Source organism: Aotus nancymaae, unplaced genomic scaffold (genome assembly GCF_030222135.1).
Source record: "Aotus nancymaae isolate 86718 unplaced genomic scaffold, 86718_ANA_hifiasm-v0.15.2.pri h1tg000021l, whole genome shotgun sequence".
In the NCBI taxonomy this organism is placed as follows: Eukaryota; Metazoa; Chordata; class Mammalia; order Primates; family Aotidae; genus Aotus; species Aotus nancymaae.
In genome coordinates this window covers 2298680-2323443 of record NW_026988433.1, presented here as the reverse complement: position 1 = coordinate 2323443, position 24764 = coordinate 2298680, and the positions used below count along the sequence as shown (strand labels likewise).

The window sequence follows — 24764 nt, the reverse complement described above, 5'->3', positions numbered from 1 at the left end:
TAACACATACTTTTCCTTTTATTTTATTTATTTATTTATTTATTTTTAGACAGAGTCTTACTCTGTTGCCAGGCTGGAGTGCAGTGGCGCAATCTCGGCTCACTGCAACCTCCACCTCCTGGGTTCAAGTGATTCTTCTGCTTCAGCCTCCCGAGTAGCTGGGACTACAGGTGCCCACCACCACACCCAGCTAATTTTTTATACTTTAGTAGAGACAGGGTTTCACCATGTTGGCCGGGATGGTCTCGATCTCCTGACCTCACGATCTGCCTGCCTCGGCCTCCCAAAGTGCTGGGAGTTACAGGCATGAGCCACAACACCTGGCCCTTCACTGATATTTCTATGACATTTAATGAAGGAGCCACTACACGTAAAGAGCTAATGGCGTCCTTAGATCAAAAACAAAAGATTCAGGCTGAGTACAGTGGCTCACGCCTATCTATAATCCCAGCGCTTTGGGAGGCTGAGGGGAGGATCACTTGAGGTCAGGAATTTGAGACCAGCCTGGGCAATACAGAGAGATCTTATCTCTACTGAAAATTGTTTTCAAAAATAGCCAGGTGTGGTGGTGCATGTCTGTAATCCCAGCTACTCGGGAGCCTGAGCCAGGAGGATGGCTTGAGCCCAGGAGGTCAAGGCTGCAGTGAGCCATGATCACGTCACTGCATTCCAGCCTGGGTGACTAGAGAGCAAGAGCCAGTCTTAAAAATTTTTTAAAAACTGGATAAGAAGGTAGCCTTGGTTTAAACATGAGTTACCACTCAGCCTATGCTTACTCTCAGTAAACACAGTGCTGGGGACTAGAATCAGCACACAGGCAGATGGATCACTAGATGGCATTACCTGTACTGCGTGGCTGGCAAGCTTTTATTAGTTTTAAGTCTATTACAATTAGGCAAACACTATTATTGGTTAATTGCAAAAGTTAATAAGTAAATTAGTTGATGAGTTACTTACTCCCACCCTGGCAGAGAGGCACACACGCTGCAGTTATCCACATCGTCATTTGCCAACTGACAAGCCAATAATTAGAGCGATTGTGGCAACCAGAACCACGGACACAGCAATAATTATCCACTTTTTCTGTCAGAGAAAAGCAAGCTGATTATATCATGCATGGTTAATTTCATACTGCCAATTAAAAGACATCCTTCATTTAAAAAAAAAACAAAAGACCTGGCCGGGCGTGGTGGCTCAAGCCTGTAATCCCAGCACTTCAAGAGTCCAAGGCGGGTGGATCACCTGAGGTCAGGAGTTCCAGACCAGCCTGGCCAGCATGAAACCCTGTCTCTACCAAAAATACAAAAATCAGCTGGGAATGGTAGCACGTGCCTGTAATCCCAGCTACCTAGGAGGCCGAGGCAGGAGAATCACTTGTACCCAGGAGGCAGAGGTTGCAGAGAGCGAGGATCGAACCACTATACTCCAGCCTGGGTGACAGAGCAAGACTCCATCTCAAAAAACTAATAATAAAATAAAATAAAGCAAAACAACCCATCAGAACTCATTTTCGAAGCTAAGTTACAGGACACTGCTTAACCCTGTTGGGCAATTTTTCGTTCTTGAGAGTGACTTAATAAGGTCAGACTTCAGCCAGGTGCAGTGGCTCACACCTGTAATCCCAGCACTTTGGGAGGCCAAGGTGGGTGGATCACAAGGTCAGGAGATCAAGACCATCCTGGCCATCATGGTGAAAGCCCGTCTCTACTAAAAATACAAAAAAATTAGCTGGGCGTGGTGGCACATTCCTGTAGTCCCAGCTACTCAGGAGGCTGAGGCAGGAGAACTGCTTGAACCCTTGAACCCAGGAGGTGGAGACTGCAGTGAGCCGAGATCGCACCACTGTACTCCAGCCTGAGCAACAGTATGAGACTCTGTCTCAAAAATAAATAAATAAATAAGGTCAGACTTCTTGGAGATAAGCTGCTATGTAACTGTTATTTCAGGTTATCCATGGGGACAGCACGACCATGTTATCGGGCCACGTATCTGACGGCTGAGACATGCAGTTAGTTCGCGCACGCACAGCGGTATGGGCCTGCCGGCTCAGTGACGGACAGCAGCACCGCCTCTTCAGGAAGGCCTACGTTCTCAGCACTCGGCCTTCTGCTTACCTCTTTCACTGCTGCTGACATATCACACAGAAAAAATACCCTTCTGCAAATGTTGCCTGGCCTCCAAGGGCCACACGGCTCCCTGGGAATAAATGCAGGACACCAGGAGTAGGGACGAGGCAGCAGCAAAGCATCTGAGCAGCAAGGGCACAAGGGAGACAAGCCGGGAGGGCGCCACTGTCAGGCATCTAATCCAAAAGACAGTGGCATTTCTGAAACAGGCACCACGTTGCTGACCAGTTTACACTCCAGGTCCCGCGCAGACCCCAGGCACCTCAGAGAGCCAGGCTTGCTTGTCCACAGCGGGAGAATGAAAATGGATCACACCCACCACCCTTCTCCTTTGTAAAACCCATAAACTTTCACTATCATTTGCACCAGATTGACATGTTTGTGTCATGAAGAAAAGGAACGGACCTGCCTTTTTTAATGAAAACTGACTTAGTGCCTGGAATGAAGTGAAGCACTTTTATATAGGTATCTCTTCACCTCAATTTACATTAAGGGCCAATTTTTTTAAAGCAATAAACAAAATAACATGAGAAACCACGTCTGGCATTTCAGAGAAGCGAGCATGCTCAGACATACCCAGGAAAAGCAGAGGCCGTGCCCTGCCGGCTGAGCCTGCAACCCGGGGCGCGTCCCGGGGCCACCACCTGAGGGTGCACCCACACACTAAGTCTCACTCCACTTTTTCTAACATGGTGAAAATATCTCTTTACAGAACTTCTGCCGACATCACGCTGAGCCGTCAGCCTAGGCGAAAGGCATTGCGCCCCACAGCAGCCTTCGGGAAGTGTGAGGGGGACACCCTAGCTGGGCTGGGTACTTGGTGTTCATCATTCTCCACACTGGAGAGAAGCGACCAGGGCCCGCCAGGCAGGGACACACAGTGAGACACGCGGGACCCCCATCACTCAGCAGAAATGAACTTTGTGGTTTCCTAAGTTTTCTCAGAAGAGCTTTCATTCACACGTGACACTCTTCAGACTCAAAGAAATTAAAACTCGTTTAGAAATTGCATATCACCCTCAGCATCTCTGCGTGTTAGCAAAAGGAGGTGACAATGTGGAAAACCCACAATCTCTCTCCAGTGTCAGAGGCACTATGACAAAATGCCTAAGTCAGGAGAATAAGTTTCAAGCTGTGGCCCCTGCAGCGGGACAGTCACAGAGGGCTCCCTGAGCCCTTTTGAGTGCAAAGTCTACGCATCTTAAGTGAAAGGGCCTCCCTTCTTTTAAGGATCCCTTCAGGTGGGTGCTACATAAGACTGCAGGTCCACAGTCTCAAATAATTTTTTTCTTTCCTCCAAACCAAGAATTAACAAATAACCTAAATAAAAAATAAAATGTTCATTGCATCAAATGTGTAGCCAACAATTTGGTGCCAGGTACAGTGGCTCACCCCCAAAGTGCCTGTAATCTCAGCACTTTGGAAGGCTGAGACAAGCAGATCACATGAGGTCAGGAGTTTGAGACCAGCCTGACTAACATGGTGAAACCCAGTCTCTACCAAAAATACAAAATTAGCCAGGCTTGGTGGCACATCCCTGCTACTTGGGAGGCTGAGGCAGGAGAATGGCTTGAACCCAGGAGGCGGAGGTTGCAGTGAGCCAAGATCACACCATTGCACTCTAGCCTGGGCAACAAGAGCAAAACTCCAACTCAAAAAAAAAAAAAACAAAGTGCTGGGATTACAGGTGTGAGCCACCACACCCAGCCCTAGGGTTTTAATTACTTAGAACACAAAAGGGTTTACACTATAAATAATTTATCTAATAAACTTTTTAAATTTTTAGCAAAAAGAATTATTTCCATTTTAAAACAACATTTATTTAATTATTTCTTAGAATACCTTTTCAGTAGGCTTACATCAACGTATTACAACTTGAAACCAAATGCAGAGAAAAACACAGCTTAATCCTTCGCAGCCGAACTCACCCTTCTCGCCTTGCTCTGGTATTTGATGGCTTTTTTTGTTTCTTCTTTAGCATGTTCTACATAGTCTGTGGCATTCATAACGTTTCTTTCTATGTTGTTGATCATTTCACCCTTAAAACAAAGTTTCAAACTTAGAAGACATTTTCCAATGGCTTAATTATGTATCTTTAAGATAACCACAGAACAAATGTTTTATAATAACATGATCTGCATGTAATGGATACTGGGGGTTTCTGACATTTACAGAAAGGTAAAAGGCGAGGCCATTACACGTGTGCCAGTACAAAGCAATCAAAATTCAATTTACAGTTTAAAAAGAATGAAGAGGAATGGGCAACCACGTTGATAATTAAAGGCATCTCAAGGCAATTCTGAGATATCTTTAATACGCAGACACTTTCGACAGATGAGCAGGGTGAAGGGACGCAGCCAGCTTTCAGTTGAACGAGTATTTTACCGTTATGCACAGATACAGACAATGTACAAAGAATGACATCTTTTCTACAAAGTAGAAAATTGTCACTACTACTTTAAATCAGTAAACTGAGTATAGCTTATATCCGATGCTCAGTTGACTAAATGAATAAGCAAAATGTAAACGGAGGTGAATTCAGCGAAGTGTGAGGGAGGAAACATATTACCTGGTTTTCTGTCCACAGACAGACATAATCTGCAGCAGTGAATCGTAAAGCATTGAAGAATGATGGACAGTTAACTCACTCAGTCACAAACTTAAACTTACTAAGCAAGCTTTGACTATGCATACGTTCGCATTAGATGAGTCAGTATAATGCAATACCAACAGACTTCTAAAAGGAAGTAGTGAAACAAAGCCAGGGAGACAGCCATTTTTCTAACGGAGCTTAATGCAATGCATTTGGTACTGAACAATTACAACTGAAGTCTAAGGTACTACAAAAGCCGTAGTAATTACAGAAATCATCTCCCATTCTTTCTGTCCAGCTGGTTTTCTTTGGAATGCTTCCTGAAAATAAGTAGCCGATGGTAATCAGACTCCCCACATTCCACTTCTCATATCATGAATGACAACAGGGCCCCCAAAATCAAGAAGCAGGAAGATTGGCCCATCCCTGCCCTCTGTGTAGCTGTTGGGTTCCTCTAGCAAATGCTTGGAAATACAAACATTAGCCGGGCATGGTGGTGCACACCTGTGGTCCCAGCTACTTGGGAGGTTGAGGTAGGAGAACGGCTTGAGCCTAGGAGGCAGAGGTTGCAGTGAGCTGAGATTGTACCACTGCACTCCAACCTGGGCAACAGAGCAAGACCCTGTCTCAAAAAAAAAAAAAAAAAAATAGGCATGGTGCCTGAGTTTTTCAAACACATTCTCATGATTAAAGCTCCTCAAAATGAACAGTGTTTCTTAACAAGGTTGGTGAAGCAGCAGGAACAACTGTGTGTGTGGATGGATTCCTATCCCATTTTACACAATCCAGGCAGTCCCAGAAAATAAGCCCATCAGATGTGAACCTCCTTAGGGGATGACTCCAGCCAAAACAGATCCTGAAAGCAGCTTCAGGAGGAGTGAGGAAATGATTTACTTAGGATAGTTCGATATAAGCGCTTCTGCTTCACCTGGTGGTCAGCTGAATCCTAGCCAGTGACACAGCCCTATCTCCGTGGTATTTGAAAAACAAGGATAGGATCTAATCCAAAGTCAAAGAGCAAGTGTGAACATATCCATGTGCCTCACAGATACACACCATCCCATACTTTACACTCAGTTAAATATATACATACATATATGTAACTTTTTTTTTGAGACAGGGCCTCACTCTGTCACCCAGGCTGGAGTGCAGTGGTGTGATCATAGCTCACCACAGCCTTGAACTCATGGGCATAAGCAATCCTCCCACCTCAGCCTCCCAAAGGAGTCTGATATTTTTTAAGAATTGCATTAACTCTTCAGTTCACTCAGAAGGGCCTTGCCACGCCTGCTCTCACTCCCTGTGTTACTGGGCAGACGGGAAACCCCATGTGACAGGCACAAGCTCTTATCCGTGCCACAGATTGTATGCCCACTTGGGGTTTCTTCTTTCAGACAGTTGTCCTAATTATTACTGTAATATATGCTCCTTGCAGAAATCTGAAAATGAATACTTTTACAGAAGATGAAAATTCCCACAGTCTCATTGCATTTATACGAGTTGATATATGCCTTTCCTTCTGTGAATACTATTTTATGCAGCCGAGCTCATGCCACATGTGTGTAAGTATCTACACGTATGTACTGACATACATAGAAGATCTTTATATCTCCTTTTTCTCTTAATTCTAGCACAAATATCTGTATATTTCAGTAAGAATTCTCCACAAACAAAGTTTAGGTTGCCTATGGCTGCCTAAAAGGCCGACCTATGAACACCCTATAATTTAATGAACTGGACCAGTCCCTTCCTGTTAACAGTTTAAGCTGCTTCCAGCATTTCAGCATCACATATAATACCGCAATTAACTTGAATTTGGCGGATCCAAAATTACAGCTTTCCTAGATACACCCACTAGACAGCACGGGATGCAGGAAGAGTTTACGATGACTGACGCCTCTCTTAGAGAACGAGAGAGTCTGTAACTACCTGAGTCTCCACAAACATGGCCATGTCCATGAACATCTCATGCAACTCTCGGATACTGGTCTCCAGCTTCATGATGTCCTTGTGACGTGACTCGATTTCATTGAGAGCTTGTCTAGTAATTTGTGAATCTGATATAATCTTGGAAAAACAAAAACAAAAGAGAATATTAATACACTTATGATGGAAGCTAAAGGGTTTCTAAAAAGCTGTGTCTAAAGAGGAGGACACGGAGCCGCAGGGCCACACCCGCACTCACGTCGGAAGTGAAGATGGACGGCTTCCCGCTCTCCAGCATCTCCTCCAGCTCGCTGTCTGTGGTGGTTCTTCCAGCTGAAAGACCCACAGCCACAGCCCCAGTCACAATGCAGCACAATTTAAAAACAAGCCCGTTCGCAACCATAAGTTAGCAACTACAACTAACTGAGTTGTTAGCATTTTTCAACAATGTTTTTCTAACCATTTCTTAAGCAGATACTGATAATGAGAAATGAACCTAAGGTTGAGACGCAGGAAGAACTAAAAACACTCTGAAAAACTTTATAAATGTTATGAGCAATACAATGTCATTTTAATATTAGTGAGAAACAACTGCAGAAGGGCGATTGGCAAACAACGTTCTGGCACGCTGGCTTTGCTAAGAGTCTGACTCATGTAAAAGGGGGGGTTAAGCTGAAGGTGGCATGTATTAAATGTGGATCAACAAAGCCTACGTAATGAGAGTCAGATGCCTGAACACTTTCCACATTTTGGAAGTTAATCCGTTCCTTTTGAGCTAAATGTGTAATGGCTTCTAAGAAACATGTACACAGGTTTTTGGAAACCTAACTGCTAATTACTATTTTTCACGGTCTGTGCCACAGAACATGGAAGTAAATGAATAAATGTCATAATTCAAAGGTCATCTGGTATGAATGTTCACAGCAGCATTACTCATGATTGCCAAAAAGTGAAACAGCCCAAACGCTCGCCACGCAGTGCCCCCGACTGAACAGCTGCAGCCTAGCCATACACTGCGGGAGTCTGCAGCCACAGAAAGAAAGGTGCTTGTGGGTGTCGTTGTTTTGTTTTTTGAGACAGTGTCTCACTCTGTTGCTTAGGCTGGAGTGCAGGGGCACCATCGTGGCTCCCTGCAACCTCTGCCTCCCGGGTTCAAGCAATTCTCATGCCTCCGACTCCTGAGTAGCAGAGACTACAGGCATGCACCACCATGCCAGGCTAAGTTTTGTATTTTTTGGTACAGACGGGGTTTCACCATTTTGGCCAGGCTGGTCTCAAACTCCTGACCTCAAGTGATCTGCCCACCTCGGCCTCCCAAAGTGCTGGGACTACAGGCATAAGCCACCACGCCCAGCCCTTTCTATTTTTTAGTAGAGATAGGGTCTCTGTCACCCAGACTGGAGTATAGTGGTATGATCTCAGCTCCCTGCTGCCTTGACCTCCTGGGCTCAAGCAATTCTCCTGCCTCAGCCTCCCAAGTGACTGAGATTACAGGCACACACCCCATGCCTGGTTAATTTTTTTAATTTTTTTTATAGAGATGGAGTCTCACTATGTTGTCAAGTTGGTCTTGAACTCCTGGCCTCAGCAATCCTCCTGCGTTGGCTTCCCAATCAACACACTGGGATTATTATACACGTGAGCCGCCACACCCCGCCCACAGTTAAACCTTGGAAAAACTGTGTTACAGGAAAGAAGTCAGTCACAGAAGAACACACATTGTGTAACTGCATTTATGTGAAACAGCCAAAATGGGAAAATGTATTGGGCTAAAGAGCAGAATGGTAGCTGCCTTGGGTTAGGAGAAGAGGAAATGGGGAGTGGCAGGTGATGGGTGTGGAGTTTCTTTCTGGGGTGATTAAAATGTGCTAAAATTGACTGTGTGTGGAAACATAACCTAAAAATACTAAGTTAACTATACTCCAGACACCATTCACATACTATGAGAATTACTTCTCAATCAAGTTGTTAAGATGTCATTTAATGAAAAAAAAATGTTAGTAAATAGCAAAATGTGTTACTTACACTGTTTTTTGGGAGATAATTCTCAATCATTAAAATCTATTTAAGGCCACCCATGGTGGCTCACATGTATAATCCCAGCGCTTTGGGAGGCCAGGGTGGAAGGACTGCTTGAGGCTAGGAGTTTGAGATTAGCCTGGGCAACATAGCAAGACCCCATCTCTACAAAAAATAGAAATAACATTTAGAACTCTGTTCAAAGTAGTTCAATAAGGAGACTCTCTGAGTTTTGCCTTGCTTTTTTAAAAACATGAAAATTGTTTGAAACAATGTAAAATATAATTATCAAAACTAGAAATTCCAGCTTGGGCAAAATAGTGAAAATCTGGTCTCTACAAAAAATAAAATTAGCCAGGTATGGTGGTGTGCTCCTGGGTACCAGCTACTCGAGAGGCCCAGGTGGGAGGACCCCTTGAGTCCAGGAGTTCAAGACCGCACTAAGTGGTTATCAAACCACTGCACTCCAGCCTGGGTGACAGCGTGAGACCCACTCTCAAAAAAAAATACGAAAAACTAAGAACGACTGTTCCTGTCTCATGCTCACAGAGCTCTTCCTACTGGCTCACTGCTGCGTCTGAGAAACCACCTGGTGTTGCGGCATGTGAAGTGCAGTGCACATTCATAATTCCTTGTCCGGAACTCTGAAATCCAAAACGTCGTGAAAACTGGGTTTTCTCCTAAGCTTGACGGCAAAATTCAATGAGTGGCAAAATCTGACCTAAACTGAGTCGAGGCTGTTTACGATCGTCTCCTCCTTATTGTGAATGCTCACACTTCTCTGGGGAGCTGTGTCAGCGTGCCTGATGAGGGCGTGCAGTCCTACACCCTACCCAGGGATCCATAATACACATCTTTACATTGCACTGTCTTCCTAAAACCTGACAACTTCAGCACTCTGCAACACACACAGCCCCAACCACTCCAGAGAAAGCACTGTGGACCTATATAACATGCCCTGGTCCAAGAAAAACTCACCATTTGAAGAAATAAAGCAAACAACAGAGGAAAAGAGATCCTGTGATACACAGTTAAGAAACTGCCTGACCACAGGGCTGACTGAAGGAAGAAAGAAAGGGAAAAAATTGTTCCAGCTGCAAGGATTTGGAGAAGGCCACTGCAGGAAGACACCTGCTGTGTGTCCAGAGTGACGCCATCCTGAAGCAAAACCGCCACGATGACCAGTCTGACTCCTGCATGCAAGACATTGTGCATAGAGGTCTGAAGACAATGCCTGCAGCACAGACAAGCTCGCAGCAAGATGCTCCTCCAGCCTCACCTGTGGTTGCAAGTCTTGTCAGGAAAGTCTGAAGACGTGAAGGTTGCACACGACCTACCCTGAAAGCCTGCTACAGAAAGAGCGCTTTCCGGAGGGAGGGTGGGTGTGGATCCACCGTCTCTGTCTCTCAGAGGCTCCTGATCATACATCCCTATTAAATGTTTCTTTCTGAGAAACTGGATGTTAGCCTCCTTCTTTGGCCTGTTAGCTCGCTCAGCCTTTGGGGGTAAATTTGCATAGACCTGCTCGCCTCAGAACAGCCACATGGAGGGTTTAGAGTTTAACAGACTTAAAGGAATTACTAAAAAAACTTCCAACATGTATACGATTCTTCATTGCTTATAAAACATTTTTTTTTGAGACGGAGTTTCACTCTTGTTGTTCAGGCTGGAGTGCAGCAGCGCGATCTTGGCTCACTGCAACCCCTGCCTCCCAGGTTCAAGTAATTCTCCTGCCTCAGCATCCGGAGTAGCTGGGATTGCAGGCACGTGCCACCACACCCAGCTAATTTTGTATTTTTAGTAGAGATCGGGTTTCTCCATGTCAATCAGGCTTGTCTTCAACTCCTGACCTCAGGTGATCCACCAGCCTCAGCCTCCCAAAGTGCTGGGATTATAGGCGTGAGCCACGGTTCCTGGCCTGCTTCTAAAACACTTTCACAAACACTACTGCATTCAACAGAGTATGACTGTAAGAGAAGAAACACTGGAAATGAACTACTGTGGGCTGAGACAGAAGAACGTGGGAAAGAGAGAAGAGACTCAGGTGATCGGCTCACGCCACGGGATTCACGTGGAGAGTGCAGACAGGACACACCTGCAGGAGAGACGGCGCTGGGCCTTCAACCCCAGGCTGGGGAATCTGTGCCAGAACAGCGCCCACAGAGTCCCGGAGCACAAATCCTCACAGCGCATCAAGCAACCGGCTGCCTGTGATGACGACTTCCACTTTAAAGAGTACTAACAGATCCCTGAAGTCACAGTGGTTTGGAAAACCTTTTTCACTGAAAAGCAATCTGGCCAGCATTATGATTGAGCCAGCAATTCCACCTGGATGGAGTAACTGGGACTGCATTTTCCCTGCCACCTGCAATAACTACAACAAACCGACCAAAACCTACAAACAATGATTTCCAAGACGCTGAGCATCAGGCCACACACAGTGATTCCCAAGAGATGCAAAGAAGCCAAGTGGGCCTGCTGCTGGTCGGCCACAGCAGGCAGGGCCCGGGGGAGCTCAGGGGAGGTCCTAAGGAAAAGGCACAGAGCGCAGGGGAGGCCAAGGCAACTGGATTTGCAAGATGGAGTAGAGACGAGAGAGATGATGCAGACGACAGTGAGCTGCACAGACTCCGCTTCTCAGTGCAGTCCTGGCCGGCGTGCCAGAAGGAACAGGCTCCCAGGCAGACAAGGGCACCGTGAGGGTCACGGCCATCAGAGCGGGTACTCAGAAGGGTCTTGCCGCAGGAGTGACGAATGACAGACCCTCAAATAAAGCTGTTCTGGTCCCTTTAAATGCAAGATCCCAAAGGATAAACCATGCTCATGTGATTTAACTATATTCCAAAACAAAGCCCAAGGAGATTTACAAACATACTCAGCACCCAAAACACAGAAATACTCAGCACCCAACAAAGTCACATTCACAATGTCTGGCATACACTCGAAATTTACCAGGCTTGCAAAGAAGCAAGAAAACACAAGTCACAGAAAGGAAAGAAATCAACCAACCAGAGCAGACACGGAACCTGGAGTTGGCAAAGACATGAGAAGTTACCACAAGTGCGTCCCAGGTGTGCTGGGGAGCATCACGGAAGACACAGGAAAGACCCAGCGCAGCTTCTAGCGACGGAAACCACAGCAGCTGAGATGAAACATACACTGGACGAGGCTCACGGCAGATCAGACAAGGAAGAGAAACTGACCACAACCGAACACACTGGAAAAGAGAATCTACAACATAAGGAGCCTCGCTGAGCCGCGGGGCAAGGCGGGCATATGACAACGTTCTCCGAGGGGACGGGCGGCTGGGAGCCAGGACGAGCCTGAGTCTTCACCTGACCTGCGAGCTGACACGCTGACCCGCCAGGGCTCCCGAGGCCCCAGGTCAGGGACGAAGGGCCTTCCTACTCACAGCACAGCAGGCAGCCTGAGGCTCATGAGCAGCTGTCCCCAGCCCCCAATCTCCTAGCCACGATGGGACATCCCCACAGTGGGCTGGTGTCTCAGCTAAGGACTCGAGTGTGGGAACCCCAATCTTTCACAATGGGGAGTCTGCAAACCTAACCAACCTTCATCCCCGAAACAGACCTGTCTGCCCTCGAGGAAGGCGCCATCTCCACTGCCATGGCCAACTGCCCCCACAGACACCCCTGAAAAGAGTCTGGGGCAATAGGGCCGCTGCCTCTGCTCACAGACAAGGAGAGCTGTGGGGAGCCACGAAGATGCCCCTGAACTAGGGCAGGACGGGGCTGAGGACACAGAAACACTCAAGGAGGAAATGACTGAGCACTCTCCCAACCTCCCCGAAACTCTGAAAGCAATGGCAACGGGCAAGGTAAACGCCACCGCTTAGGACTTCCTGAAGAATCAGAAGAACAGTTTGCCTGAGTCACGGCATAGGAAACTATGAGGGGTCTTTGGGGTTTACAGCATTGGTGAAAATATACATGGAATTCTAAACTAAAGTTGTTTGAAGTGAGACCTTAAGGGAGAAAAACATGATTTTAGCAAAGACAGTCTCCGTTACTCACTTATCTCCAGCTGGCGCTGGATGCGGCCCTTGCTCCGCTCCCGAAACAGAGTCTGTGCCTCGTTGTACTCCGCCATGGCTTCCACAAACTTCCGAGACAGCACCGAATGCTAACAACACAAGAAGACGGCAATTCGTAACTGCTGGCCAGACCTTCTACTCAAAGTGACATGCAAGCCATGCATTTTGGAAACTCAAACTACATGTTATTCTGCTCCTGCAAATGGAAAATGACAGGAGCAACGTCCCCATGACAGCATCTGTACTAAGAACTTTGCATGCATGATCTTACCTAATTTTCACAAGAACGCTACTATACCAGTCGTATCCCCTATTGAAAGAAAACCATGACTTTGGGGTAATTAGTCCAAAGTCACAGGCTTTTCTGATAAAATCGGATGCATGCTGGAACCCAGGCAGGTGGACCACAGAGCCTGCACGCCTCACTGCCTCGTGCCCAGGAGGGCTCAGGGCTCAGTGTTCCTCTCGGCTGCACCACAAACCACTAAAACGTGGCAACCTTACCACAAACACTAACATGATTTGGAGAATTCTCTACTCTTCAGAATAGAACTCTGTAGATGGGCTGAATAGATTTTTCTTCACAATAAAGAGATGTTCTATAAATACTGTGAAAGGAAAATAAAATCGCAGGACCCACACTCACTATCCCAAGGGAAAGTTAAACTTAGGAACGGAGTCACGCAAAACACTGCCTTCCTTCTTCTTCCCAGACAGATGGCTGCGACGGCAGCAGGCCACGTGTCTCCCCACGGGCCTCCCTCACAAAGCGCTCACAGGGAAATTCCTTGTGGGTCCCAGAATCTTTTAGAATACATATCCCCACAAAAACAAACCCCAAAACAGAGTGCTGCTGAATCTCACCCTGGCAATGTAATCAGCGGCTTATCTTCCCGGGTACAGGACAGACACCACACTAGAAGTCACCCCCAGTCCACCCCGAGAGAAACGCACGCAGGACAGACACCACACTAGAAGTCACCCCCGTCCACCCCAAGAGAAACGCATGCAGGACAGACACCACACTAGAAGTCACCCCCAGTCCACCCCGAGAGAAAAGCACGCAGGACAGACACCACACTAGAAGTTACCCCCAGTCCACCCCGAGAGAAACGCACGCAGGACAGACACCACACTAGAAGTCACCCCCATACTAGAAGTTACCCCAGTCCACCCCGAGAGAAACGCATGCAGGACAGACACCACACTAGAAGTCACCCCCAGTCCACCCCGAGAGAAACGCACGCAGGACAGACACCACACTAGAAGTCACCCCCAGTGCATCCTGAGAGAAACACACGCAGGACAGACACCACACTAGACGTCACCCCCAGTCCACCCCGAGAGAAACACACGCAGGACAGACACCACACTAGAAGTCAGCCCCAGTCCACCCCGAGATAAACGCACACAGGACAGACACCACACTAGAAGTCACCCCCAGTCCACCCCGAGAGAAACGCACGCAGGACAGACATCACACTAGAAGTCATCCCCAGTCCATCCTGAGAGAAACGCACGCAGGACAGACACCACACTAGAAGTCACCCCCAGTCCACCCCGAGAGAAACGCATGCAGGACAGACACCACACTAGAAGTTACCCCCACACTAAAAGTCACCCCCAGTCCACCCCGAGAGAAACGCACGCAGGACAGACACCACACTAGAAGTCACCCCCAGTCCACCCCGAGAGAAACGCACACAGGACAGACATCACACTAGAAGTCACCCCCACACTAGAAGTCACCCCCAGTCCATCCTGAGAGGAATGCATGTGCGGCTCCACCCTCGACCCAGGTTCACCTCATCCCGGGTACGAGGCGGATCTGGGCACAGGAGTGCAGAATCGACCCCACGCCTCTCTTCCCACATGTGAGTGGCACGCAGTGGGCACTACCAAAGCCTCACCACAATGTGGCACCCCGCTGCCTACCCCCACTTTTTCTCCTTTCTCTTTTTTTGTTTCCTCCTTCCTCTCCTGCCCGCTCCTTCCCCTTTAAATTCTGAAGTCCTCAAAACCCTCTTCGGGAAAGGCACAGGCCACAGGTCCTACTGTAATTTGTATTTCTTTTCTCCAAGTGTGTCCTCAACTTTGGCAGAAAAAACCTCTGTCTCAGATACTTTTGTTTTACAATACTATATTCTTTTTATGCAGAAATGCTATGAGATTAAGCATGACAGTAAAGATGAAATTATTCGGAGTTTGCAAGAAGAAAGTAAAAACACTTATTCTGCAACATTACTTCAATCTAGACGAGGCTGATATCAAACCTGGGTTCTTCGTATCCGAAGATCCACTGAAGTCCAGTTCCCACTCTCATCCTGATCAAAGCTTTGTTCAATCGCTAGGAACAAACAGGAAATAATTACCTTCCAAATTCAAAAACAAGTTTTTCAAGCCTAACTTCAAATTCCTTTTCTTTCTTATCTTTGAAGTATCTATAAAACTGAAGTTAACGAACAAGTGACCTTTTAAAACAATCTACTAAAAAGACAATCCATCAAAAGGAAAATTGTTTTTTGAGACAAGGTCTGGCTCTATCACCCAGGCTGCAGTGCAGTGGCAGAATCTCAGCTCACTGCAACCTCTGCCTCCTGAGCTCAAGCAATCATCCCACCTCAGCCTCCCAAGTAGCTGGGAATACAGGCACATGCCACCACACCCAGCTAATTTTTGTATTTTTTGCACAGATGGGGTTTTGTCATGTTGCTCAGGCTGGTCTCAAACATGTGAGCTCAAGTGATCCACCTGCCTTGGTATCCCAAAGTGCTGGCATTACAGGTGTGAGCCACCACCCCTAGCCCCATCAAGAGGAAACTGTTACTGCTCTTGAGAAACATATGTGTGTAGATATACACAGATATATATATATACACACAGACACACACACACATACACACATACACCTATACACAGATATAGACACATGTATACAAATACATATTTATTCATACAAAAAAATGAAAAGATAACCAACAAATTTTAAAACTGGGTACCACTAAAGGGAAAGGAGAAACAAGTGGGGAATGAAAAAAGCAGCTAGACTCTGAATATGTTTCTATATTTCCCTTCAGAATGACATAAATACTTCACAAACTGTAATGCAAAATTAGACATTTAAAAAATTAATCCCTAAACTTCAAGGGAAAAATAAAACAAACCTAACAGTAAGTCAAGTTAATGAGATAAACACAGAGGAGCCAGGCTCGGTGGCTCACGCCTGTAATCCCAGCACTTTGGGAGGCCGAGGCGGGCGGATCACTTGAGGTCAGGAGTTGAAGATCAGCGTGGCCAACAAGGTGAAACCCCATCTCTACTACAAATACAATAATTAGCCAGGCATGATGGCGGACGCCTGTAATGCCAGCTACTCAAGAGACTGTGGCAGGAGAATCGCTTGAACTCAGGAGGCGGAGGTTGCAGTGAGCCGAGATCATGCCACTGCACGCCAGCCTAGGGGACGAGAGCGAAACTCCGTCTCAAAATAAACAAATAAATAACACACAGAGGAAAAACTATTCAAAGAAACTTTAAAACCCAGTGACTTGCTGCTGGACACAGCAGCACGTGCCTATGGTCATAGCTGCTGGGGGGTCACTTGAGCCCAGAAGTCCGAGGCTGTCGTGCACTATGATCACACGCTGGTGAACAGTCGCTGCACTCCAGCCCGGCCAGCACAGCAAGACCGCGGGTCAGACAACAACAAGAAAAAGTCACTTGATTATACAGCCCAGTGGGATACACCTACAGACAAAAACACTGACCAAAAAAACAACTTTTAAGTAATCATACTCTTGACAGGAGGTGCTGGCATAATTATTTTGAGTCTGTTGTATGTGTACTATCGATAGCAAGTGAATAATTATGTGTCAGTGAGAACCAGAATTTGGAGTATAGCTGAAAGGAATAAAGATGTAACATCGCCCATATTAAGTAAAAATCCTTTCAAAGTGTTTTTAATCCTCCTTTCTTCTTAATTTGGAGTATCAGTAAGAAATCATGATTCATTTATCTTTTAAAAGAATCTTAGCCCTGCCCACTGAAAAAGCCTAGGAGAGAATGGTCAAGTCATTGTCATGTATGGCAGCACATTCCCCAGCACGCCCACCTCGGTGTCTAGATAACTTTCTTCAGTCACAGGAGTGGGGCTCCCTGGGGACGGCTGATCCCAGGCCCGGGGCAGGAAAGGGGTGAAATGAGCAATGGGTCATTTTGTCACAGCAGAAAGCAGAAAGGCCATCAGAGACGACGAGGGCCTGTTGAAAGGACTCCAGAGTCCACCTCACCAGCCAGAGAGACCATCTGAGCACGAAGGATAACGCAGCAGTGAAAACATCAGACGTGTTTACATCCATGTGTTCACGATGATGGAGAAGAACCAACAACAGTCTCCCTGGTCATCTCTGGAGGACTCCAGGGACCCGACCTATGAAAGTTGTACCAGAGGGAGAGTCCAATGCTGATCCTCTCTGTCCTCTGTGATCTGTGCCCTGGTATGCCCTTTGGCTCCCTTGGCCGGAGAAGCCAGGTCATTTGTCCCACAGAACCTGCCACGCTCCACATTTTGCTGATTTCACCCTGTGACACACTTAACAGGCTCTGCTGGCCTATATGTATTTGCTGTGGGCTGGTAGTTAAAGTCTCCAAACTTGATCCAATTCAAGAGTTTAAGGGGAGAGGGCAGCAACTAAACAAGGAATAATAAAATCAGGATATTCACGCCTGTAATCCCAGCACTTCGGGAGGCTGAGACGGCGGATCATTTGAGATCAGGAGTTCAAGATCAGCCTGGCCAACATGGCAAAATCCTGTCTCTACTAAAAACTAGCAGGGCTTGGTGGCACGCACCTGTTGTCCCAGCTGCTTGGGAGGCTGAAGCAGAGTGTCGCTTGAACCCGAGAGGCAGAGGTTGCAGTGAGTGAGCCGAGACTGCGCCACTGCACTCCAGCCTGGGTGGCTCCGTCTCAAAAAAAAAAAATTACTGCTTGCAACTTCTAATTAATTATAGATCTTGGAAATAATCATCCATTTTTGACAATACCACAGAATGGGAAAGAACGTTATATCTTATTTAAAACTTTACTGAAATCATTTAGAGCCAAGAAAAAATGTTAATGTCCCCACTAACATCTTAAATAACCATGAGGATGTCAAATCTGTAATCAGATGCTGCATCTTTACCTTTTAAAAACCCACAAAACACAGCTGAATCAGATGAAGGCTGGAGAATTTACCTACCAACCTACAGCAAATTCAGAGGACGGCAGAGCCTATGAAACATGCTGCAGGGGTAAAAGCAGCAACATCTGCAGTGTGGCAGGTTCTGTAGGACAACTGACCCGGCTTCACCAACCGAAGCAAAGCAGTGCAGTGCCGGAGGGAAAAAAGATGAACGGAGGATCTCATTTTTAAAAGCCCGAGTTTGATCCTTATCTGGGACTCAATTCAAGCAAACTGTTAAAAAAAAAAAAAAATCACAAGACCACGGGGAAATATGACTCTGCCTGGATATCTTGTGATATTAAGTAATTACAATGAATTTGGTTTAAATATAATTGTGGTTGTGCTTTTAGGGAGGCTTCTGTTTTTGAAATACACACTGATGAAATCTCAGATGCCTGGGATGGCTTCAGCATGGTCTGGGAGCGGGTGTGGAGGGGGCTCATGGAGAACTGCAGAGCTGGGGGGCTCGGCTTGTGGTCGCCTCTCTCTGCTTCTGCACACATCTGAAACTTGCCATAATAAAAGTATTTTATCATCTGCACAGAGACCGTTTTTGATCTTGATGCCATGCTGCAAAAATCAAATACAATCTGTTCTACCAAATCAAAAAAAACCCTCTGTTTAAGTCCCAAGCAAAAGCCATACGCCTCCCAAAAACTACCGCTGCTACAGCGGAATGCCAAAAAAATTCATGAAACAAATTCTCCTGAAAGCCTGAAAAAACTGAGCAGTTAAAGCATCCATTCAAGAAGAGCCTGGCAATGCACCTTCCCAACATCTGCAACTTAGCCTGAAATGTCACCAAAAACCTAACAGTGTAACAGTTCATAAGCAAACACACCATCTTTTTGAATATGAACACTCTGAAATACACACAAATAATTTATTTTAAAGCAATCACAATTTTAATTTTTAAAAATGTAAAAGAACAAAAGCCAATAAAGAATAAAATAACAAATACCCATACTCCCAACATCGATAACTAAACATAAAACTTTAAACTTACACTTTAACTTGGCTCGAATTTTATTTGCAGTTTTCTTGATTTCTTTGTTCAGATCTTCAAGTTCTTCTTTTATTTCTATAAAAATTTAAAATAAAAAAATACAGCATCTGAGCTGTAACATTCAACATTAATGACGTCTAATAAATTCAAGTGAAACAGTATTCTTAGTAAATATTCACTTTTTCCTGTAAGAAAAATTCCTGCTTATATCAGTGGTTCTCAAGGTGGGTCCTCATCCCCCGCACCCACCGCAGACAGCAACTTCTATAAGCATGAGGTGGGAGCTTAGTAGAAGTGCAAATCCTTGGGGCCCCACCCTGAACCTACTCAGTCAGAAACTTTGCTTGGGTTGGAGGGGTGTGGCCCAGTAAACCCGAGTTAGCAAACCCTCTGTGTCACAAAGTTTGAGACTTGCTGGTCTATACCAATTAACGAAACTGCTGCCTAAAGCCACTGCTAACACCTAGACCTGAGAAAGGAAAACGGAGCCATAATGATGGTCTCAACAGTCTCCAGTGTGTTTGCTTCCCTCCTGTGCTCTCAGCTGTCTCCCCAAGGTGCCCGCATAATCACAGCCACCACTTCAGTGCCACTGGACACAGAGGGACACCGCAGAGCAGGGGCCAACACTCCAGGGAGGTGCTGAGAGCTGAGGCCGCCCCAGGAGCCTCTGCTTTCATGCCCAGCTGCCCCAGAGCCCCAGGAGGGAGGCAGGACATCTGCCCCACACCACACACTCACGTTTACTAGTCCAGTGGCTGAAGTGACCTGAGGGGTTTCTCCCTCTTTTGGGCAGAAGTGGCTGAGACAGGAAGGCCTCGCCGTCTCTGGAGCCCTGCATTGCCATTCTCACCCAGTCTCACAAGCATCAGCTGGGGAAAACGCAAAGGCTTCTGCCACAGACAACTTGGCCAAGAATGAAAGCTTCCAGAGATGCCCGTTCTCTTCCTGGGACCCCTCAGCTGAGCACACGCAGGGTGCCCTGAGAATCTACTGCACACCGGCGCATGCTCAGTCTTCTGTCCATGCTCAGCGACGGTCGGCAGAGGCAAACTGGCTCCTCCAGGCTGTCAGAGACTGAGTGATCTCCAGAGGGGAGAGGCATTGCACCAGTAACACCTGCTGAGCGCTGCACGGGTGCGAAGACTCGTGTTATCTAAGGAGGCTAAGAAGATCACCAGGGATCTAACAGCTTCGTAAAACAGATAAGACAAACCCAGGAAGCGCCAATGCCAGGCAGAAACTAACAACAGAAGAGACAGGTTTCACAAAACGCCATGGGCAGCCAGGAGCAGGGGCATCCACTGCCAGCTGTCCCGCAGGAGGGGACATCTGACCTGGGAGTGAGAGACTGGCGGCTTCCACTGCAGGCAGGGGAAGAGCCTCCGGCACAGGGCAGCAGGAATGTGAGCTGAAGTGACTGGTGTGGGCGGAGGCCCATTACAGGCCGCCTGGGCAGGAGTGTGCGTGCCCACCTGAGCTCGGAGCTTTTTCTACAGGCAGGCTGGGCAGGAGTGTGCAGGCCTGCCTGAGCTCAGGGCTTTTTCTGAGCACCAGTCAGCACTGAAGGTTTCTGAGCAAAGAAAGATATCAGCAATGATGTCTAGTGCATCTAATGATGCATTAGAAAGATTACTTTTAAGCAGGGCACAGTGGTGTGCACTGGTAGTCCCAGCTACTCCAGAGGCTGAGTCAGGAGGATCACTTGAGCCTAGGAGTTTAAGACCAGCCTGGGCAAGCAGCAAGATGCCATATCTATTTTAAAAAGGAAAGAAAAAGAAAAAATTAAAAACAGCAAAAGATTATTTTGATAACATGAAACTAGAAAAAAAAGAGAGACTAGACACAAAGGGGCCCTTTAGTGGTTCTCCTCTGGGAACATTTTTCATTTTATTTTATTTTACTTTTGAGATGGAGTCTTGCTCTGTCACCAAGCTAGAGTGCAGTGGTGTGATCTCGACTCACTGCAACCTCCACCTCCTGGGTTCGAGCGATTCTCCTGCCTCAGCCTCCCGAGTAGCTGGGACTACAGGGGCGCACCATCACGCCTGTCTAATTTTCGTATTTTAGTAGCGATGGAGTTTCACCATGTTGGCCAGGACAGTCTCAATCTCCTGACCTCCTGATCCGCCCGCCTCGGCCTCCCAAAGTGTTGGGATTATAGGCGTGAGCCACTACACCCAGCCCATCTGTGAACATGTTTCTAAAGGGAGGTTCTCAGGGGAATCTTTCTACCACCTTAAGAGGTATTCTGAAATTTGTGGGGTATTTCTAGTCATCACAAAAAAAGGAAGAGCCACTGGCATCCAGAAGATGGGAGCCAGGAATGGCACTAGCCAGGATCACACAACGGAGAACTGAGCTCGATCCTTCTGTAGTTCCTGTGAGTCAGGACGGAGCGTTTGTGCTCGTCTGAGACGTGCCACCCTCGAACCTCGTTATAACGTCAGCACATCACCCGCCGACGTGCATCACTTCCAAATGCACACTGTCACTCAGGCGGGAGAGAAGACCTGTTTTCCTGAGCCCAGAACCTGACTCCAGCTTATAAATAAGCCTGATTTTCATCTGCATAGTTTCAACATCCAGTGGATTTTCAGGAATGCAACTGCCACGTCACCGCTCTGCACAGGGAGAAAGTTGTACTTCATTCCATGTCTGAGGAAAAACATGGGAAGCCTGCTAACAGCATCTGAATCCCAGTGCCTCCTCAGTCTGCAGTCTTAGCTGTCATGCTCACAGGATTGTTTGTACGGGGTGAGCACCTGAATTTTGTTTTCTGGTGTGGCTGTGCCTGAGCCTGTACGATAGAACTTGTACTTCAATATGTAAGTTACTTTCATTTTATGTCCCCTTCATATTAGTTTGGATATTACATGTTTGTTTAATTATGGTGGTAGCTAGGCTACATTATCTATAAATTGCATTTTAGAATAGTAAAGGGAACACAAAAAAACTTATAAAATGGGGCATTTAACAGGAATTGCAGAGACCTGCTGTGAATAAAGAGGGAGCAGGTCCGCAGTTTGTGGCAGGAGTGCTGGCTCCTGTGGTGCGTGAGGCTGATGCAAACACCCCGCAAGGCCAGGCCACTGTGCCTGGGGAGCAAGGGCCCAGAGCAGGAGTCGAAGTTACAACGTACACACGGCAAGGGCATTAGTGCAGGGGTCTGGCCAGGCCAGCGGCTGACCACAGCTGAGGACAGCTAAACTCAGGAGACAGGCTTGAGCCACTGCACAGCCACAGAAACCACAAGGTCTGAGAGCCAGGCCTGCTGGTAGACGAGACTCTCCCTCTTCAGCTGGCCGGCCACAACGGGACTCACTGCCCTGGGGAAAGAAAACCCTTGGCTCTTACACAGCAGGGGTAGGGGGCACTCAAGAAGGAAAAGCTGAACTTGCTGCTGAGACAGGCACACAGGGGCTCCAGCAACTCATCAGCAAAATAAAAGAGGCAGTGCCTGTCTGATCCTGCAAGCTGCAGATGCTGGCCACAAGGTCATATTTGATAAAGGTGGTATTTCAAATCACTGAGACCAGACGGGGATATCGGGAGCCTCCTCTTCTAGTGGCCCAGGTGAATCAGCGCAATCCTCCTGCTGAGAACAATTAAAAAGGGTAGACACAATACTCTTTGTAAATCTGTGTAAAGCCATTAGAAACCTAAAAAAGGTGCAAAAATAAATAAATAAATAAAACAATTTTAAAAAAAGAGAAACCTAGCAAGGCAGGAAAGAAGATTCAGAAGAAGAAAATCCAAAGAGGTGGACCCCACCTTTGCAGCCACTTCTACCTGGGGCATGTGCCAACTCCATAAAAGGAAGTTGAGCTGCAGAGAAGCTGAGAAGACTGTGCTGACTCGGAGGGCTATGCCCTGGGAGGAACAGTCGGGTGGGACTGAAGCCCCATTCTAAATCATCCCAATCCCTAAAATTAGATCTGGAACTGCTGGTGCCTCCAGCCATCTGCCAGAAATAAAAATAAATCATCTCTTTAAAAAGAAAATACCATTCAGGACTCAAATTATTACTACAAATAATTCAAATACGAAGCTCGAAACTCATTCAAAAATAACCAGGCAAACAAAGAGAAAAAAACACATGAATGAAACCAACAAGAATGGACAATATAAACCCATCCACAGAGGTACCAGTTAATGAAGTGATAAGACACAGACGTTAAAAGTTACATTCAAAGAGATAAAATATAAGATCATAAATTTTGTTAGAGAATAGGACAGAAGGAACCAAACAGAATTCTATAGATGAAGACAGATTCCCTGAGCTGAAAGACAATCACTGAAGAATAAGTCGGGGAAAACATTTTCAAAATAAAATACATATGGAAAAATGATTTTAAAAAATAGAGAACAATGGAGAAAAGACAGAAAGGATACAGTGAAAAACTCGAAAAGACATGCAATTCCAGTCACAAAGAGAGATGACAGGAAGTGGAGCAAGGATGCCATTTGAAGAAGTAATGGCCAAAGTTTTTCAAAAAACTGCCAGAAAATGTCAATCCAAAGATTCAGGAAGCCTCATAAGAAGAGGGAAAAAGAAAATGCAAACCACATCTCAAAAAAAGGAAAATGGCTAAAACCAAAGACCAAAAACAAACATCTTAAAAGCTCTAATTAGCTGACAAAAAAAAATAAAAAGTAAAAAAGCCAAAAGACACTGGAAAAATAGTTTTTAAATCTTCAAAGTAATGAAAGAAAATAACTTCTAAACTGGAATCTTATACTCAGTGAAAATATCCTTCCAGAATAATATTAAACTGATATTAAACTGAGGATAATTTCAGATAATCAAGTATCTTCACTGAAGAAGATAAGAAGGAAGGGGAAAGGAACCACAAGGGCAGGAATTCCGGCTGCAGGTGGGGAGGTCCCAGCCTGTGGTGGGGGGGGGCGGTGGGGAGGTCCCAGCCTGTGGTGGTGGTGGAGGGTGGGGAGGTCCCAGCCTGTGGTGGGGGGGTGGGGAAGTCCCAGCCTGTGGTGGTGGTGGAGGGTGGGGAGGTCCCAGCCTGTGGTGGGGGGGGGGAGGTCCCAGCCTGTGGTGGTAGGGGGGGTGGGGAGGTCCCAGCCTGTGGTGGTGGTGGGGGGAGGTCACAGCCTGTGGTGGGGGTGGTGGGGTGGGTGGGGAGGTCCCAGCCTGTGGTGGTGGGGGGGGTAGGTCACAGCCTGTGGTGGGGGTGGTGGGGTAGGTGGGGAGGTCCCAACCTGTGGTGGGGGTGGTGGGGAGGTCCCAGCCCATCCTGTGGTGGGGTGGGTGGGGAGGTCCCAGCCCATCCTGTGGTGGGGGTGGTGGGGAGGTCCCAGCCCAGCCTGTGGTGGGGGGGTGAGGAGGTCCCAGCCCAGCCTGTGGGGGGGTGGAAGTCCCAGCCCAACCTGTGGTGGGGGGTGGGGAGGTCCCAGCCCAGCCTGTGGTGGGGGGGGGTGGGGAGGTCCCAGCCCAGCCTGTGGTTGGGTGGGCGGTGGGGAGGTCCCAGCCCAGCCTGTGGTGCAGGGGGGGGAGGTCCCAGCCCAGCCTGTGGTGGGGGGGATGGGGAGGTCCCAGCCCAGCCTGTGGTGGGGGGGGTGAGGAGGTCCCAGCCTGTGGTGGGGGGGGGTAGGGAGGTCCCAGCCTTTGGTGGGTGGGGGGGTGGGGAGGTCCCAGCCTGTGGGGGGGGGCGGATAGGGAGGTCCCAGCCTGTGGTGGGTGGGGGGGTGGGGAGGTCCCAGCCTGTGGGGGGGGCGGATAGGGAGGTCCCAGCCTTTGGTGGGTGGGGGGGGGTGGGGAGGTCCCAGTCTGTGGTGGGTGGGGGGTGGGGAGGTCCC

General features: G+C 47.3%; 1 protein-coding gene and 1 non-coding gene across 10 annotated transcripts in view; one reads left to right on the top strand and one right to left on the bottom strand.

The window, feature by feature from the left end:
* The window catches only part of STX2 (syntaxin 2), a 53851-nt gene that overhangs the window by 5750 nt on the left and 23337 nt on the right, over nucleotides 1–24764 (bottom strand). For 4 of the 9 annotated variants that reach the window (XM_064379544.1, XM_064379547.1, XM_064379545.1 and 1 more), the window contains exons 4-10: nucleotides 18948–19022; nucleotides 14989–15062; nucleotides 12696–12804; nucleotides 6905–6978; nucleotides 6649–6786; nucleotides 4055–4165; nucleotides 2115–2302 (exon numbers count right to left, since the gene is read on the bottom strand). In XM_064379544.1, the coding sequence (XP_064235614.1) occupies nucleotides 2120–2302; nucleotides 4055–4165; nucleotides 6649–6786; nucleotides 6905–6978; nucleotides 12696–12804; nucleotides 14989–15062; nucleotides 18948–19022 (764 nt within the window). In that variant the 3' untranslated portion in view covers nucleotides 2115–2119. Of the gene's footprint in view, nucleotides 1–957; nucleotides 1084–2114; nucleotides 2303–4054; nucleotides 4166–6648; nucleotides 6787–6904; nucleotides 6979–12695; nucleotides 12805–14988; nucleotides 15063–18947; nucleotides 19023–24764 lie in introns of those variants that run through there. The other 5 variants (XM_064379551.1, XM_021671513.2, XM_021671518.2 and 2 more) reach the window with 2 other exon arrangements.
* On the top strand, nucleotides 21314–21414 carry LOC135276280 (small nucleolar RNA U13). The gene has a single exon (XR_010343856.1). It is a non-coding gene; the product is annotated as a small nucleolar RNA U13 (small nucleolar RNA).